The sequence below is a fragment of the Vidua macroura genome, chromosome 10 (assembly GCF_024509145.1).
Source record: "Vidua macroura isolate BioBank_ID:100142 chromosome 10, ASM2450914v1, whole genome shotgun sequence".
Lineage (NCBI taxonomy): Eukaryota > Metazoa > Chordata > Aves > Passeriformes > Viduidae > Vidua > Vidua macroura.
The window spans coordinates 17,307,953-17,326,836 of NC_071580.1; the positions used below are offsets into that span (position 1 = coordinate 17,307,953).

The following is an 18,884-nucleotide window of genomic DNA, read 5'->3' on the forward strand; positions in this document are numbered from 1 at the left end:
TGATGTCCTTCCCAGGAGCTCAGGGGCTCTGCTTGTGCACAGGACCAAGTCTGTACGTGCCAGCGCTGCCAGGTCCTTGCGGAAGAGAGGATGAGGAGTGAGAAAGGGACCTTCGTGCATCAGGGTGAGAACCAGCCAGCAGGGGCTCCACAAAGTTTCTGCAGCCGTGGTCAGAGAGGTACCAAAGCACCAAAGACACACGCCTGCCACAACAGGCACCAGCACATCAGGGGAAACCGAGGAGAATCCACCTCAACAAACAGAATGGTCATGGCTCCCTGATCCAAAGCAAGCATCAGCAACCTGGTATGGCTGGGTTTGGTTTGTTTGTGCGTTTTTCATATAATAGCATCATGAAATGGTTATGTACAGTTGAGAACCTCATCAATATTACATCTGCAACAGATGGTGAAAACCTCTTGGCATGGACAAGTAATCCATTTAGTTCTTCAGACAAGATCTCCAGTGCCAGGCAGAGCATCTGGCCTTTTGGTCCATCTTTGAGGCACACTAGTGGAAACCCACAGCCAGCCAAAGAGCTCCCTGTGACCCCATGTCCACAGAGGAGCACCTGTGAGCCAAGCTCGGGGTGATGCTGACAGCAATTCACTGAGGGCTTTGTGACCTGATTTTAAACAGCTGCAATGAATTGCCTTTGCCTTGAATTTCAGACCATTTATTTTGGGAGAGCAGAACACTTCCATGAGACGCAGCATCATGCTGAATGCAGGAGGAGCAGATGACAGGATACCTGGCATTTTTTTGGAAGATGGCCCCTGAGTCCTTGGGGATGCAGGTTGCATCTCTGAGCAGCTCCTGGGCTGTGCTTTTTGGGTTTTGCAGCCCTGTTGCTGTCGGGATGGACCTGGGGTGATGTTTTGCAGCACAGTGGCAGCAGCAGACCTCTTTCAAAATTGACACACCAGCTACAAGTTTGGTGAAAAATGTACCCTCCCAGGCAGGAACCTCAGGGCTGTGAAGGACACTTAGCCCATCTCAGGCACTTACCAGTGAGGTATATAAGACAGAAAGTATTTGCCTTAGGGGAAAATCACAGCATTTTCACCTGATTATATGGGTTTTACTTGCCAGTCAAAGCTCTTATAGCTGAGAGAGATGTGAGACTGCTATCTAAAACAGTTTGGACATCCAAACAAAACGTTCTTCCCAGCTTGCAGAAATGTTAGTAGTTGTCCTGTAGATTGGAGCCTGTCTGGAGAGACAATGTCACAACTTGTATTTTGACTTTTGCCAGAGAAGGGAGCAGCCTGCCTATCAGTTTTTTCCTGCCTCAAGAGACCTTTTCAAGACTGAGTGATAAGAAAAAGCAAATTATAGATGTTAACAGAGCTCTTAACATTGCAGTGGATGGATGCCAGGTTGTGCCATGTACCCAGCTGTACCCACCCTCTGGCTCCCACCCCATCCCAGGTTGGATGGAGCATGGTGGCTTTCCATGTACACTTGCCCACTGAGGAATTGTGCAGCTCACAGATCACACTGTTTGATATCTCAGTCTCCTGCTGCCCAGAATCTGCCTCCTGCACATCTGTTTGAGGGCATGAAACCCTCACCACCCAGGAGTGGGTGTCAGTAGGTCAGTGGGCTGTGCTGGTTCTGTGCTCACTCCTGAGTACAGCCTGCAGCAGTGGGGGTAAATTAGTAACCTGCATCTCTTCTGCTTTTTGCACTGAGTCTCTGGACTTGCCTTCATGCCACAGCCACTGAAGTAGGGAAGCTGCCATTGAAGCCAGTCAGCTCTCCCTGGGTCTATATCCTGAAATTCAAAGTCAGCACAGCTGAACCCTAAAACAACAACATTTCTGCTTTGATGCTGATGTGAGAAATGCTAATAGCCATAACCACGTGGGAGGACATGAATTTGTGTTCTCTTTTTGATGCAATCACTCATAACTATGTTGACTAAATTTTAATTTAGTACAGATTTTTTAAAAAGGGCATGGTGTGAAGTGGATTTGCTTCGTCCACACGTGCTAACAAATCAAATTGTTTGCTCTTTTCTTGTAGAAGGAGGGAATTCTATAACATGGTCTTTGTGCTGTGCCTTGCACTTGAGTCTCTTTTGCCTATTCTTGTCACATTCTTGACCAAATATTGGATTTGATTTTGACCCAGATCTGTATAAATTACTGTAGCAATAGGGTTGGAATTCATGCACATAGGTACTGAGCAAAGGACAAACCTATGGCCACAAAACAGGCTGTAATGAAACCAGGGAAACGAATGACCCTGACAAGGACAATGCACGAGAAAATTGTGATAATGTTTTATGGCACGGAGCAGAGCATGGCTTTTGCCCTCCTAGCTTTAGCACATAAATTCACACATGCTCCATTGCTAAAGCACCTGTTGCCCTAATGGCTTGGGGATGGAAGAACCTTTCCCCACGTGCAGTAATGCCAGCATGCTGGCTCATGCTTTGGGAATGGCTGGACTCTCAAAAAAAAAAAAAAAAAAAGAAAAAAAGAGGAAGCACAGAAGTGTTAATTTGGAGTGGCAATTTTGCTCCTCTGAACCTCATGTTGTGTTGTCAGACAAGGCAGCAGAAAATAAAATGGACACTTTTCTTCCAGAGACAGAGATCCAAAATCCATGAGCTTCTTCATGTTTATGGGTGATTAATGTAAAAACTAATGAGGGTTTAATGTAAGTAAGGAATAGAAATGACTTAGCCCCAAGATCATGAAGTTTCTGCAGAGCAGAACTGTTGAATGATTTAGCAGAGCACTAAATAATGGACCTAATCTTATGCACAGCTGTGAAAGCACTTCTCTCTGTTTATTTAAAATGAAAGCTCACATAAATGTGCGTACAGATCACCATTGCGCAAACTTTTTTCCTCTCATGTAAAACTTTTGTGTTCTCTCATGAGAGAAAACATCACTGAAGGGCAATCCTGGCAGACCCAGATACCCCAAGGTGGCCAATACCCCAGGCTGGGCACTCACACCAGCTGAGGATCTTGACACGAGCAGGTGGCATGCCCTGGGAAGGCACAGGCAAACCGGTTCTGCTGGCTGCTGCTGCTCAGTGTTGCCACAGCTGCTCTGAACGGTTTCAGTTATGTAATCTCCACTGATTTGGGTGAACCTGTGCAGATTCTCCAACTGCAATGACATGGTAGGTCTGTCTCCTTTCCCCATGAGCCAGCACTTGGGAGCGGTGCAGCTCCCCAGACAAACCCCCCCTGGCTACAAGAAGACTATTTTGACTCAGCTTTAGCAGAGGAGAGTTGGTTAGGGCTGGAGTAGAGGCTGCCTCTTCCATATCTGAACGATGCTGAAAGCTGCTGGGTCGTGCAGCATCCCCTGGATGACGAATTGTTAGAGCAGGCTGCGAGCAGCAACCCCTGCCTGAGCACAGCCAGTCCTGCAGCTGAGCCCCTCGGGGAGTCAAGGCAAAGGGGAGTCTGCCCCATGCTAATTAAAACTCTTTTCTCAACTTCTCCTTGGCAAAGTGCAAAGAAATCCTCTTTTCATGCCCAAGGACTAAATATAAATCCTATTTTGGGTTTCAGAAGCAGCCGCATGACTAAATGAGCCCTTCAGTTTCATTCATGTTTGCTGTCTATTAATCTGTTCTCCTCACCCTCAGCAGGGTATGACTCAGGGCTTCACATTGTCTTCCTCCCTGAACTATCTGTGTTTTGACTTTAAATTCTGCTGTCTGACGCAAAGCAGTGCTGAAATCATGACAGTTTGATCCAGCCAGCTCCCAGGAGACTCTTGATCTTTACTGGCTGGTAAATGTAGCACTCAGAACGGCTATGCAGAGCAGATATCGATATTTTTACACCAAATGTTGGTAAGCAGATGTCACAGGCTTGTGAAAAGCCTTGAAACTCCACAGGAGAAAATATGTGAGTACGTGTGTGGGAGGCCTGGAGATAAAAATAATTCTGTGGTTCTATGAGAAGGCATATATTCCTTAATCCGTTGGTGTTTTGCTATTCCTGTGCAGGGTACTCAAAGTGGAGGCTGCTATACTGGAGCAAGTATAGCAGTAAACTCTTTCCCTCTTGATTCATCTGCTGCTTATGCAGCTCCTTCCAGCCCAGGCTTCTCTGCCCCTCTGGCACTGGCTGAGCTGATAGATCCCATGAGCAGGGGGTCTCTCCTATGGGGTGGAGCCTGATTATCCCAAGCTTCAGGCATCCCATAATAAGTGTAGGTCACCGGGCAGGCCGCAGCAGTGAGGTGGCAGGGCTGGGCTCCTCCTGCAGACACGCACCAGGGGCACTGGAGGGGTGGCAGAGCCCTAGGGAAGGGCGCCAAGCAGGCAGAGCTGAGGCTCAGCCCTGGTGCAGAGGCTGTGAAGGGATGATTCCCTTGGCCGAGCGCTGGGGCACAGCCCCGTGTGCAGGGCTGCCAGCCAAGCCTTGCCTGACGCTGCTCTTCAGTTCATTTTTTTTATAAGCAGGCAGCCTGAAATCCTGAACTTGTAGATGTTGGATAAAAGTCCAGATTTGGTTTTTTACTTTTCCTTAGCTTTTCCTGTTCTTGAAATGTCCCCTCAGGGAGGTGTGTAGGGCAGGCTGGTGTTAAACCTGCTTAATCTCGTTGCAGTGTTGAATAAAGCCCGGTGATCTACAGCCAGTGGATGCTTGCCTTGACATCCCTGCTTTTAAAGGACTGTGGTTAAAAACTGCAAACCCCTTATTTTTCCTCACAATGCTGTATTTATCCCTCCCCTTATGGCTTTGGAAATGAAATTTGAGCCATTTATTGTGCACTAAATTTAGGGAGGCCAAAAATATTTGCATACAAATATGATTGATCTTTCAGGCATGCAAAATGAGCAGAAAATGATGAGTCTGATGTTGGATACAAGCAGAGCTCAAGTATTTTAAAATTAAAATAATTTAAAAGAATCTGTATCTATGATGGCAGATGAGCTTTTTTCTGAGGAAAGAAAACCTCCTATTTCTCATTATATTCGGAGTAAATGAAGATATTCAAGTCAGATATGGACTGAATTTTAAACGTGACAATGGCATTTATTCTGCAGGAGATGTCATGTCTGTAATGAATTGTAAATTATTTTTAGTTGCTACTAGAAACAGAAGAAGGGAGGGAAATAATCAATATTGACACAACCCTGCTTTATTTTTAAGCAGTGCTGATCTTGGTGGCACCAATTAGAGGAGGAGAGAGCCAGAGCTGCAGAACTGCAAACCATCCTGGTGTTTAGAAGGGCCAGAGCAGCCAGACAAATGTGCTGCCCCCCTGTTTCTGCTGGGATGGTCATCCCAGCAAGATCATCATTCCGGCCTCTGCTGGGAGTGGGCAGGTGTGGTGGGAGCCCACGGTCCATGAGCTGCTGTGGTTCTGGCCACCATCACCCCCCTGGTGCTGGTGTGTCCTGGGGCACAAGGACAGTGACCCCAAGGGCCTTTGGCACACCATGCTTCCTCCTCAAGACAAGTTTCCTGGCTTTTCTTTTCCCACTGACTGTAGGGCTGATGATATTCCAGCTGGGGTATGACAAAAGAGAGTGGGCAGGAACCCTCCAGCCTCTGTTTGCTGCAGTGAAGTTCCCCTCCCAACCCCATGCCCTCTTTCTTGCATAAAATGAAATAAAAGCCTTTTGCTGCAAGGTGCAGGGTTGATTGATTAACTTTTATCTTCTCATGATGCATGACTAGGTAAGGTAGAGCATGTGACAAGCCAAGCTGTTCAGAAAAATCACTGCGGATAGAGCTGGGCTGTTCCCAGGATCCACAAAAGGATGCACATGGTCAAAATCCACTCAGAAAAACAAGATTACCCAGCTCCTTTGCTTAAGCAGCTGATATTGAGCTAATTCTAATGCAATTTCCTAAAATTGAGAGACGCTGTGATGTGATCTTACTCTGTATAAAATGCCATGGAACTTCTGATGACAGAACAGATCCAATTTTCAGTTGCATGACTCATTCTAAGGAAAAGAATGCTGTACATTCAATATGACCAAAAAAAGTACATTCAGCAAGGCCCTCCTTATAGGGCTGTGTGGATGCAATCAATCGTAAGCACAAAGTCCAGGCAACACTTTTTGATATGGAGTAAAATTGACAGATGGATTGTAGAGAGCCTTTGGAAAATTTTATCCACTGAACCCAGAATAGCCACAGCAGAGACCTAAGCCAAGTGTCTGGCTGACTTTATATGCTGTAAATCTGAGGTGAGTGGTTAAGGAGGATGGAATCTTGCTCATGTGCCAAATAATTTGGGTTGTCTGAAATGTGCTCTAATGCAGAAGATCAGGGATAGATGGATGGGGTTCAACAGGATGATTTCATGGGAAAGAATTTGCTCCATAAGTATTAGTCATTTGGTGACAGAATGCACAAGACCCTGTTGGAAACACCCGCAGAAGCACAGGAAAATTCCTGAAAGTCTGAATTGAGTAATTTTCTTCTGGATTTTTTTTTTGTTATTATTTTGTTTGTTGGTTTTGATTACATTGAGTATTCTGTCCCTGGACTGAGGTGTATCAGGGACAGCAGAGTCTGCAGAGCTGTGTTTCGTGGGCATTCAGAGCCCTGCTGAAGGGGATGTGGTGTTCAGCAATACAGTTCCCAGCTGCTCAGAGGGCACTTGGACCTTGCCCTCTGCTGCTGCAGCAATGCCTTTCTGTTTCCCTTCCTCAGGGCTGCTATCACGGGCCCTAATGCAGTAGTTTTTGGGCTCTTTACTTCCTGGGTCTGGTAATGAAAGTGCATGTGTTGGATGGAATCTGGGGCCAGAATAAAGCTGCTGCTGAAGAGTTTCAGCACAAAAACTGATACTGTATTTTACTCATAAAACTACGTGAGGTGAAACAAGATCTGTATTTCCAGATCTCCATGTCAGCTACAGCAAATGCAGCCAGGATTTTCTTATTGTCTGTTCATGGCTACAATTATTTCTAGCTTACTGTTCTTAAAATAATTTAATTTTGTAATGTTTATTGGCTTGGAAGGTACATTCATCCTAGGTTTTTTTTTGAATTTTGTGCAGTAAAAGGTCAAAATTGTCAGGAAAGATTTATTTTGGGGGAAAAGGAATCCTTATTTAAAAGCCAAAGTAAAACAACCTTTCTGTAATAGAAAGGAAGCAGAAGGAACAAGCTAAAACTCTGAATATCAGCTGAAGCCATGTGTTACATCTTGTGTTCTGTGATTTATGGCATGGTGGTATTTACTCACCCCACTGATCCAGGTGTGCAAGTGCTGCCCTTTTTGAGTGCTGAGAATGGAGGTAAAACCACGAGGGCCTTTTCAGCAGTGCCTGGCAGTGCCCCAGGGATGGGCAATCCCTCTCTGGCTCCATCTCCATCCAGAGGAGCACCAGCCTGGCCCCTGTCCCATCCACAGCCATTACAGCCAGGGCACACAGGCTGGGATGGGTGCTGCAGGAGCAGGAGGAGCCTTCTGCCTTGTATTTCCCCAACGTGCTTCAGTTTTTCCATCTACCTGAGACAAACAATGGAGGGGTGTCCTTCCCCCCTCAGCCCCCTCCCTCAGAAGCGTCCATTTCTAGTTGCTCCAGAGCTCCAGGGCCTCCTACACCTGATGACAAGGCCACAGATGCCATGAACTATCCGTGCCCTGTGACAAAGCCAGAAATGTGCCACAATACCTCAGTCAATGACCCAAAGAGAAAAAATAAAAACCCCTGCTGGCCACAGCTGTTGAAAGGCCGTCTCCTGCCAAGGCATGGGCACAGCCAGGCACACACACGCTGACCCTGGGGTGCAGAGTCATCCTCGCAGCTGGGCTCACACCCACCTCCAGCTGCGTGTCCCCAGCTCCGCTCCTGCCCACAGCCCTGGGCGTGTGCCCCTGCTGCTGCTTTGGTCTGCACCCACCCCCCCGAGGTGTAGGTCGGGTTTATCGAGTCCTTCCTCCCAGCCTAAGAAGCAGAAGGTACTGGCTGTATCACATCTGCCTTTTTCTTTCTTGTTTCTTTTTAAACATTTTTCCCCTTTCCCCCTTCTTTCTTCCTTGCCTTGCTTTTCTCTCCTTGTTTTTCCTCGTGCCTTTTTTCCCCTCTTTTTTTTTTTTTTTTTTTTTTTTTTTTTTTTTTTTTACTTTTCTCCTTTTTTTTTTCTCCTTCCCCCTCCTTTTCCCGCTGCCGGTTTTACGTGCCCGGGTGTGTGCCCGCGCCGTGCGGGCTCGGGGTCGCTCCGCCCGCGGAGGGTCCCGCGGGGCCGGGCCGGGCGGGGCCGGGCGGGGCGCGGCCGTGACGCGCGGCCAGGGCGCTATAAGCGGGCGCTGTCCGGGTGCTGAAGGCGGCGGAGCGGCGGAGCGGCGGCAGCAGCAGCGCAGGTAGGGCTGTAGGGCCATCGGGCTGTAGGGATATAGGGCTGTAGGGATATAGATTGGGATGTAGGGATACCGGGCTGTAGGGATGTAGGTTGGGCTGTAGGGATACAGGGCTGTAGGGATGTAGGTTGGGATGTAGGGATACAGGGCTGTAGGGATGTAGGTTGGGCTGTAGGGATACAGGGCTGTAGGGATGTAGGTTGGGATGTAGGGAGCACGGATCCCCCGGGGCTGCGCAGGGGATCCAGTACCGAGAGCAGCGAAGTCGCACCGAGAGCCGGTGGTGCTGTGGCTGGGTCTTGCAAGAGAACACATCTCTGTAAAATGTGCCCCTATCACAATATATATTGTATACAGGTACTGCATACATATAAAAATGTATGTATGCACGTATAAATAGATATTTATTGTATCCATGTGCTGTCAGCACCGGCCGGAGCGCTCCCGGGAGCGGTGGCACTCAGCCACGCTGGGTCACCAACACGGCACTTCAGCGGATGGGCGGGGGGTTCCCTCGGATGCAAACAGCCTCCGAGTCACTTCCCAGATGGATCCACATGCAAACAGTCCTTATGTTCACTAGAACTGCCGTGGGTTTGGGCTTTTACCCTTCATTGCTGTTTGGTTTGTGTTTTCAGTTCCTTCCACAGGGTAAAGGGTTAGAGATGCTTTTAAACAAGGCAAATTTACTGCAGGCGTGTTATTTGTTGCAAAGAAGAAATGGGAGGAAGAGTGCATGATATGTTTATTTTCCCTATGGAAAGCTGTTGTTAGGTTTCACCTAAGGCTTTCAGGGCAGGGACATGTCTATAGGAAAAACCTATGAGTTTTCATAGCTAAATTTCACTGGAAACATTAGAGTCACATCAGAAACAACTGCCAGGAGAATGAGAGAGAAAATTACTGCTACCATGGAAACATCCCAGAAAGGAGATATTTTCTGTGTCTGTTTTCTAGGGAACTTTTTTCAGTATCTATTGCCTTTGTATGTGTTAAATTTTGATCATGATTGCCTCATTTTATAAAGAGAAGCTTCTTCATCTTCATTTGCTGGCTAAAAGATTATTTTCCTGTTTGTTAGGTTCTAATAGAGGAGAAAATATGCTCTCCATCTAGACTGGCTTCACAGTTATCGATCTGAAGACAAAAGAGCTGTTTTAGCATCTTGTCCTTTCAGAGGCACAGGGGAGAATGTTTACAATATTTCCTAAAGATAGGCTAAAATGTCCTGTTTTAAAAACAAACGTGGAATTAAAGTCTGAAAGATTGGGGAGGAATCCCCTTACCTTCGATAGCGCAGTAAATTTAATTACAAGATTTACAACCTGAACTCATAGCTTGTAAAATAAATCATTCCCAAATCTTTTTGACAAGGATTTAAAATACCATCTACCAATAAATTAGAAGTAAAAATTGACCTAGAGGCAAATGCACACAAAATATGTAGACAGGAGCCAATGTTATTCCTGCAAAGGAAATATCCAATTGAGCAACATCCTTGTGGAACACCAAATTAACTTTGCCTGGCTGCACACATTTTGATTTTAGTGGGATGCTGACAGCTCTTGCAAAGGCTGTAACGATCCAAATTGTGTGCAGCAAAGGAGGGTGAGTTCCTGGTCTTTGTGAGTGGGAGGTGCTTGGCAGATGATTATAGAATGACTCTCCCTTCCCCCATCCCTTGGAAAGGACAGTTTCTCATGTGCTGATCAAACGAACTCGGTTAATAACCAGTCTCTGCTGAAAAATAAAGTCTTACTTTCACTTATTTGCTACAGAAACAGAAAATTAGGTGATGTTTGGTTGTTTGATAGGTTTCTAATTTTTTTTAAATGTATATATATATTTATGTACATGGCTAATACCCTTTCTGACAGAAAATGAAGCAATGTGTTGGCTTTGACTCAGGGCAAACTCAGATCCAGAGGGTGGGACTGTCTAATCAGCTGTTGAACTAATCATTTGTGAAATCAATGCTCAAATGTATTCAGGCATGAAGTCAGAAATGTTTGGGGAAATTGTTTGCTATTATGCCTGTTAGCCTGCTCATGCATACTCAAGGGGGGAAAATAAGCAGCTCTCTGAACTGATAATGCTTCAATTATTTAGTTAAGTCACATTATATTAAGGACAAAAACTGAGTGGAAAAATCTACAAGTGAGCTGAAATGAACATATTCATGCTCATTTTCTGCTTCCAGCAGTGGGTAAACACGGGTGTACACAGCTCTTTCAGGCTCTCATGGACCACCAGAGTCTCAACAGGATGCTTTTACCAAGCCAAAAACCAAAGGAACCAAAATAGGTCAATTGATCAAAGCAGTTGATATCTTTATCATTCCTTTCTCATTATTGCACTTTATTTGTTAATGGAACTGGATCAGAAGAGTCTCATCTGTCCCGTGGCCCCAGTGTGCCAGTGCCTGAGTGTGTCCTGGGCAATGACTGATGGCAATTTCCCCTGCACTGTGTGGAGGGTGCCCAGCTCCCTGCAAGGCTGGGCTTTTGCAGCTGTATCCTCATGCACAGTGACACTGTAATCATCTTAATTCTGTCAGAGGAGTATTTTTCCCGGTTCTGTTCCAGAGTTTATTTTTGTCTGGTGTAAGCTGGGCAGACATGGACTTCTACTGATTTATTCTAACCAAATTTGCTAGTGGTCATGTTTCTGCCTGTCCTGGGACCTGATTCAATTTCTGCTGAAGTGAATGAATAAGCAAATGAATGAAATCACCACTCAGAACCTACCTACTTGAGCTGCTTTCCAAGATGGGCTTTCAAGGATTCAGTAAAATTATTTTGTACCTTTAGGATAAATTATATTTTTCCTCTCATACAAGAGATAATTGCCCTAGGAAGATGAATCATAGAGTCTTTAACTGATATTCTCTTGTAATACAAATAATTTTTTTTAATGAAATAGGAAAATAAAGGAAATAATAGCTTCAGTACTCTCAGTGCTGACAGAAATAAACTTGCAAGTAATTTTATATGTCATGTTCACTTCATCACACTAATTTTATTGCAGTTTAGCACCATTCAGCAGTATTGTCCTGGCATGAAATTAGATGCCCTATGAAGCAATCTCACAAAATATTTCTGTCTGCAGTTTTAATATTAGTATTTTGAGCAGCATTTAAATGTATGGATACACCAATTTTGTCATTTAGGTGCTTTGTTCTCATGATCAAAATGACATTTAGGTGTGTCTATGGGCATTCCATGAGTTATTGGTATTTTGTACTTTGGTGCTGCCATTGGACAATTAATGTTCATAAAGTACATGGAGCATAGAGATGAGAAATTTCTTGCATAGCTCTGTTTCCTAAGCCTGTCTCCATGTGTTAACAGCTTCTTTTTTTCTTCTTCTTCTTTATTTAAAGGAAATATTTTAAACATGGCAGAAACTAAAACCTTCCAGCCTGGAGCAGCCTGTGCTCTCACCTTTTTCTTTGTCCTAATCTGTTGGGTTGATGCAGCCTCCTTCCAGCAGCACCAGCTGCTTCAGAAAGATCCAGACTATGCAATGAAAAACTTACAAAGGCTCCCAAATCCCGATATGATCAAAGCACTGGAATACATAGAAGACCTTCGCAAGCAAACCAACAAGGGAGACAGCAGCCCTGATTACAGCTCTTATCAAAGTGTCCCGTACCTCCTCCCACAGAGAGAGAGCAAGGACCAGCTTCACCTCCCGGATAACGTGCGGGATTCTTTGACTGAAGATGAGTCCCAGTGGGTTAAGGTAATGCTGGAAGCCTTGCGGCAAGCTGAGAAGGAGTCAAAAGCTGCCCCAAAGGAGAATAAGCCTTACGGTCTGAGTTCAGATAACAACTTTCCAGCTGGAGTAACGGATGATTACGAGGCTTACAAGTGGCCTGAGAGGTGGCAGAAGTACCTTAAGATGCCACTTGGGCACTATGAAGACAGTTCGAGAGACAGTCCCTTCAAGCGTACCAACGAAATCGTGGAAGAGCAGTACACGCCCCAGAGCCTTGCCACGCTGGAGTCTGTGTTCCAGGAGCTGGGCAAGATGGCAGGACCCAGTAACCACAAGAAAGAAAGGCTGGATGAGGACCAGAAATTGTATACAGATGATGAAGATGATGTGTATAAAGTGAATAACATTGCCTATGAAGATGTGGTTGGAGGAGAAGACTGGAATCCCATAGAGGAAAAAGTGGAAAGCCAAACCCAGGAAGAGATAAAAGATAGCAAAGAGGAAATTGATAAACACGAAGAGGAGATTGACGACGAAATGAAAAGATCAGGAAAACTCAGCTTCCTTGAGGATGAAATAAGAAGGGAAAATAAAGATCAAGTGTCAGAGGATGTTTCAAAACTAATGAATTATTACCTGAAGAGGCTGATGGGTAGTGCTGGGAATAGGAAATTAAGGACTGGAGGAGAACTTGAGGAAAAAAGAGCATCCATGTTTTTGGATAAACAACTTGATCCTCAGGCTATAGCTCAGCTGATAGAAGTCTCAAGGAATTTGCAAATTCCTCCTGAGGATTTAATAGACATGTTGAAAGCTGGAGAAAAAAAGCAGCTTCAGAGCGAAAGGTTGGAAGCTGAGCAGGAAATGGAATTCCCAGAAGACCTCGACGAGATAACTGAAACCAATCTAGGACAGAGTGACACATTTAAAAATAATATAAACTCTAAAAACGGGTACATGAAGCAGCCTCTTATTCCAGAAAATCTACCTGAAGACCTCAATATTGAAGATATTGTCAGCCTTCTGGGAAATGACAATTTAGCAAATCAGAATCCCTCCTACTTACTAAGTCGTCTTAATCAAGAAAATGATTTGCCAAGACTGTCTTACATTCCCAGAAGATTGAAAGGACACTTGTTCCCTAAAGCTGCCTGGATGAACGACTTGGAAAGGCGACAAACGGAGTATGAGAAACTGAATGAGAAGGATGAAGAGCTGGCTGATTACTTGGCAAAGGTGCTGGCAAAATACCCTGAGGTGATCAATACGAACCAGATGAAACGAGTCCCGGCTGCAGCCTCGGAGAGCAACCTGCAGGAAGAGGAGCACCTGGAGCAGGCCATCCGAGAGCACCTAAACCAGCTGGGACCACAGGAGGCTGCCAAGTTGGCTTCGCTCAGCAAAAGGCTCTCCATGGCTGGGGAAGCTGATGACACACAGACCAGGCAGTACCTGGATGAGGATATGCTGGCAAAGGTGCTGGAGTATCTAAAACAGGAGAAATCAGAGCTTGAAAGAGATCACATTACCAAGCGAGCAATGGAAAACATGTAATTGTTCCCCAAGTATTATTTCTCTTCAATGTGTTGACTTCTACCCCAGTTCAGTTGTGATTTCTTCCTGCTCTCACACTAAACAACCTATGGTAGACTATTTACCATTGAACAGTCTGCATATCTTTCTCAGAGCTGTTATATTGTTTATTGATATACTTATATGTTATAAATGATGGGGCAAACAACAAATTGCTTCAAGTGTTTTAAGAAACAATTTAATGATATCAAGTTAAAGTATAATATGTAAACAAATGACCTTTGCATTGTTAATAAAACATGATAAATGAAGAGTGACAATTATAATTTGAAATTTTTAAGATTAATTGGATTATTTTGTTACTGTCTGTAGTGGTTTTTGTGCAGTATCGAATAAAAAATAAAGCATTATATATATATATAGTTTTATTTACAAGGCTTTTTCTATTCAGTGTTTTATTGTTGATGAATAAATTATTTCTGGACAATTGACTTTGTTTCTTTGTGACAGTTGATAAAGTCATACTAGTTGGAAACATATTTTTACTTCTACAGATGACTCTTCTGAAATATATTATTTTTCCTACAAATTAAGTTGTAAGCATAAACTTGTGGTTTTCTGGGCCATAAGAACATCAACTGGTGTTACCCATAAGGGGGTACCTAAAGAGCTTGCTGAAGTCAGTCAGTCAGTGTAATAACTGCATTTCCTACAACTGAAAATTTGACCTGACTTAATTAAGAGATGTACTTCTTGGCAGCAGGAGGAACATAATGATCTGTCCAGCTGAGACAGGCTTGATGATGAAGCTCTGAAAAAATACAAAATGGAACCTTCCTAGGTGAGGTCTGGGAAGCTCTGCAGACGATGATCTCCATCTCTCACGCTGACAACCACAAAGAAAGAGGCAGGCTCCAAGGCAAGGCAGGCAGGGAACTCCTCTGTGGGGAATAGCATTGGTTTGTCTGATAAAAGTATTATTTCCTTCTCCGTGAAATGACCATTACATATCACATAAACACATAGAAAACCTTTACTATTCAGCACACTATGTGGACACTTGAAATGTCTCTTGAGCTCCTGTTATGACCTGCAGTAGATGGTCTGGAAAGGTTCTGGCTCTCTTACAGAAGGAAATGTGCTTGCATAACTCTGTGAGTCAGAGGTGGTTTTCACTGGGACAGCTCATTTCCAGGATTATCGTTTAAAAGTGGTTTTCCCTGTGGTATTCCGCAGCAGCTCATCTGGGCTAAGTGGGGTGGGGATGATTTTTGGCAAGGCAATGTCTAATGAAGTACAAAGGCTGCAGAAATAAAACTTCATCTTCAGTGTCGCCATTACCCTGAGCATTCGCAGCCGACTGGAGCTCAGCCCCTGTTCCAGACGTTATTCCTTGAATTCACACCAGACAATAAAATATCTGATTTTCCAGGCATGTTTAGGACCTGGAAGAGATGTCACAGCTGGTGACACATGTCAGGTGGGAGTTCCTTAGCGTCATTCCCCTCCTGCCATAGCTGGCAGCACTCCCTTGCCCTGGGCTACCCAGGCTCCTGAGCTGACCAAAGCCCTGGGGAACCCTTTAACTGCCTCCAGGCTCTTGCTCAAGGAGAGCTCAATGAAAATTTTGGATACCAGAATGATTTTGGATCTAAGAAACCAGTAGTACAAACCTATGCATAAAAGGACAGATGCTGTCAGACACTGTGTGGAAGAGGAAATAAGCTTTGAAAAATCCTAATCTTGGCATGAGTAACTACATCACTTTTTAGAAGAACACCACCTCACTCACTGCGTGTGCAAGCCATTAGGGACTTTGTAGTTCATCTTCACAAATAAGATTGGTTGTGCTTGAAATAACAGAACTTTGTCTAACAGAACTATATGGAACCATCAAGCTGATTTCAAGCTAAGAAGTTACATCAGTACTTTTTCTTCTTCAAGCCACAGAAAGCAGACAACTGATCTCCCTACAAAGTGCTTTATTTCTAACAAACTCATCTCCAACTCTATATTGGAATTAAATGAAATGAGAAAATATTAAATAGGCAGCACTCTCCTGGTAGATATAGCTGCCTCTTGCTATGCAACCAAGGCTCCTGCAGCAGAGCAATAGTTATACCTGAATATGCAAGACAGCGTTATCCAAATGTACATCCCATCATGAGATCTGCTCCATTAAACCACTCCAGGGCCTCTCCCTGCAGAGAGGCTGTGTAGTACTTAATTGTTCTTAATAGCCATGGCTGCTTCTGCTTTCATTTGTCTGTGGTTTGTGTTTTCCTTATGGGTGCACTGGGACAAACAGTCATGTTGTTAATAATGCACACAGAATGCATAATCCATAACAGAGACACTATCGAGCTTATTACTATAATTATATACAAAATAAAGTGACCACCCTGCAATTTTTACTCAGGCAGAGTGAGGAACAGATTTTTAATTCCCTTTTTTGTGTCATGATTTGACAGCATCCCAGATGCAGCTGGTTTATACTCTCTGTGTCAGTGGCTTTTGTCCAGCAAAGAAAATGTTTCTGCTCAAATATTCCTCCTAAAACTTGCTTCATTGTGTCCTCATATTTAAGGTCCTCCCCAACACACAGATTGAACAGAAATTCTGTATCTGGTCCGACTACACCAAGCTCCTGAACATCTTCCTCAGGATCTGAGGTAGTTCTTCTTTGTACATACCCTAGAATTCATTTATTAGTACGAGTAAATGTTGTTTTAGTTTTTTTTCATTAATTCATATGCTACTGCAAGTGCTTTGTTTACATCTGCCTCTTGATGATTCCATTATTTTGTCAGCTGGAGCTCTTAAATGAGAACACTTGTTGATTCAAAAATTAATGTAACCAAATTGCCTCAACTGGAGAAATGAGATTGTAGCAATTATTTCCTTCTAAAAGGGTATTTCCACAGTGCAGTGGAAGGGGGTTGAGTTGCATGTAATGTGACAGTTGTAACTACTTCCCAAAGCACTTTAGAAGACACTTGTTTTGCAGGAGAAGTGACATAAGCCATGATTTTCTTAACATGACAAAGGGGAGCCAAGGCTGGAGCACAGGCAGCCTGAGAGCTGTGCTTTGTCTCACAGCTTCATCCTGCCACTCTTGCTGTTACTAATGAGAACACTAACGATTCAAACCTGCATCTCCAGACACACCTGAGCCAGCCCATCTCCCATGAGCTAGGTCACACACAGGGGCAGAGGAGTTCTGTGGCCATGGGAGTGCAGTGGTGACTGCAGTGTGGGAGCAGCATTCCCCGGGGCATCCCGTACCTTCCCCAGCTCCACGGCTATTTACGACGTGATGCGTGAATCCATGCAGACACAGCTGGATGTCAGCTGCACTCTGCGTTTGTTCAGCTACCCAGGCGCCTCCAAAGAGGTTAATGTGAGCTACAGGAACTCCAGTTAGCAGCAGCAGGCAGGTGCAGAGCCTCTAGTGCATAAAGTGGAAAGGAGAAGCCCTGAATCAGAGCTGATTAGCTGAAGAGCCACGTTATTCCTGACTTTTGGATCATTCAAAAACATTTGAGATCATTAATAATTCATTTGTAGATGTAGCAGAGCTCTAAATGTGGCTGATTAAATGCATTTGACGTTTCTCTTGAGAGAGGCTGTTATTCCAGGAAACCACTTGGTATCTGCAAATGTCTTGGAATTAGTGTACTCAAAATTACAGGTTCAGTCACAATGTTTTCCCTTGTAAAGAAAGGAAAGTGACCTCTGATTCCAAATGTAATGTACCCTGGTGAATAACTATGGCACAATTATTTTAGAGGTTCCCACAGCCACTCAGCAGATTTGCTGTGTAATGACATGGTCCAATGTGCTCTGCTTTCCTCTGCTAAGACAAAAACCTGCAGCCCATGAGCAAGGCAGGTCCCACACACCTGGGGAAGATCTTAAAAAGAGATCTTAAAAAGGGATGTTTTGGCAACTGCCCAGCCCCTACAATTGCTGCTCAGTGATATGCTTCCCAAAAGCCTTCCTGGCATCAGCCTGAAAGTAGAGCCCCATGCTTTATCCTGGCATAGAAGCCAGGCTCTCATGGAATGCCTTGGTGGGAGTGCCACAAAGCCTCCAAGTCCTCTGGGCTGGATGAGCAGGATCCAAGACAGGATCTAAAAGAAATGATGAGCTTTATACCACTTTTGTGTCTCCCTGGGTATGTCAGCAAATCTGGGTCCACTGGGTTTGTTTGGATTCTTGCTTAAGTTAATCTGTTTGGGTGTAGCTGTGGGGGGCATTTTGTGCAACTCCATTTAAATGTTTAATGAGAACTAAGTGTTTATGCAAATTTGAGCACATTTTTCAAGGGAGTCGCCCACATCAGGGAAGTTTTCCTACTGTTCTGCAGTCACCACAATTGGGACACTTCATCTACTGGAGACAGTGGGATCCTTCCCTGACAGAACTTTGCTCAGGGTCACCTTGGGAAAGCCTTTTTGGGTTCTTTTCCTCCTGCCCTAAGCTCATGCCAACACACAGAAAGGAGGGGCACAGCATCTGTCTGTTGAGATCTCCAGGTGAAACATATGGTCATACTTTATCATCTATTGAAACTCTTTCCAAAAGTATCCTTCCTTTAAGTGGATCTTTTTCCTAACTATCTCCTAGATACCATTTAGTTTCACACTGTACGTATCTTGAGCCTGAATGCAAAAAGAAACCTCCCATTCCCACTTTTCTCTCTCCTCTTTGACCTAAGAGAAGGTATGAGACTGCTAGAATGAGATGCAACATATAATTTCTGCAAAGAAACACATTTTTACCATGGCTACATGTTTTGCCACCTGCTAATAAATGTTATAGCAGCACAACAAACCACTTAGATCTACTGGTACCTGTACTCCCCTATTCAGTGTGTAAGAGCCAGGCCAGGAACAGCATATACACACACAGAAAAAGGTAAAAACAAAGATAAATCATCAAATGGGGAAACCCCCAACATTCCTTGCTTGTTATTCATTTAGCATAATAACAGGAGACAGGCTAAATCCCTGCAAGTAAGTTTTGGGATGGAAACATAATCTGACAGAAAATTGTTTTCTGCAAGGATAAATTTACTCAGATCCAACACTCTATCAATTGATTTTTTTTTTTTCTTAGAAATATGAATGCAACAAGGTAGAAACTTTTTGATACTGAAAGAGGAGAAGGAAAGAAAACCTAGATTGGAAAATTTTGTTCCATATGTAAGTCTGCAACTACCACCATATTCTACTGGGTAATTTAGACAAGGGAAATGTTACTGTGCAAACTCATGAGCTTTTAGTCTCACCCGTGGCCTCAGGCTTTGCTTTCCTAGAAG

General features: G+C 44.2%; 1 protein-coding gene across 1 annotated transcript; it reads left to right on the forward strand.

Annotated features, from left to right (window-relative positions):
- Positions 1 to 8,235: 8,235 nt before the first annotated feature.
- SCG2 (secretogranin II) lies at positions 8,236 to 13,979 on the forward strand. The gene is made up of 2 exons (XM_053986843.1): positions 8,236 to 8,311; positions 11,691 to 13,979. Exon 2 carries the CDS (start codon positions 11,705 to 11,707, stop codon positions 13,580 to 13,582), a length of 1,878 nt encoding a protein of 625 aa, XP_053842818.1. The 5' UTR covers positions 8,236 to 8,311; positions 11,691 to 11,704; the 3' UTR covers positions 13,583 to 13,979.
- The last annotated feature ends 4,905 nt before the right edge of the window (positions 13,980 to 18,884 follow it).

Coding starts and splice junctions, on each gene's coding strand:
- SCG2 (XM_053986843.1), top strand. CDS start 11,705: ATGGCAGAAACTAAAACCTTCCAGCCTGGAGCAGCCTGTGCTCTCACC.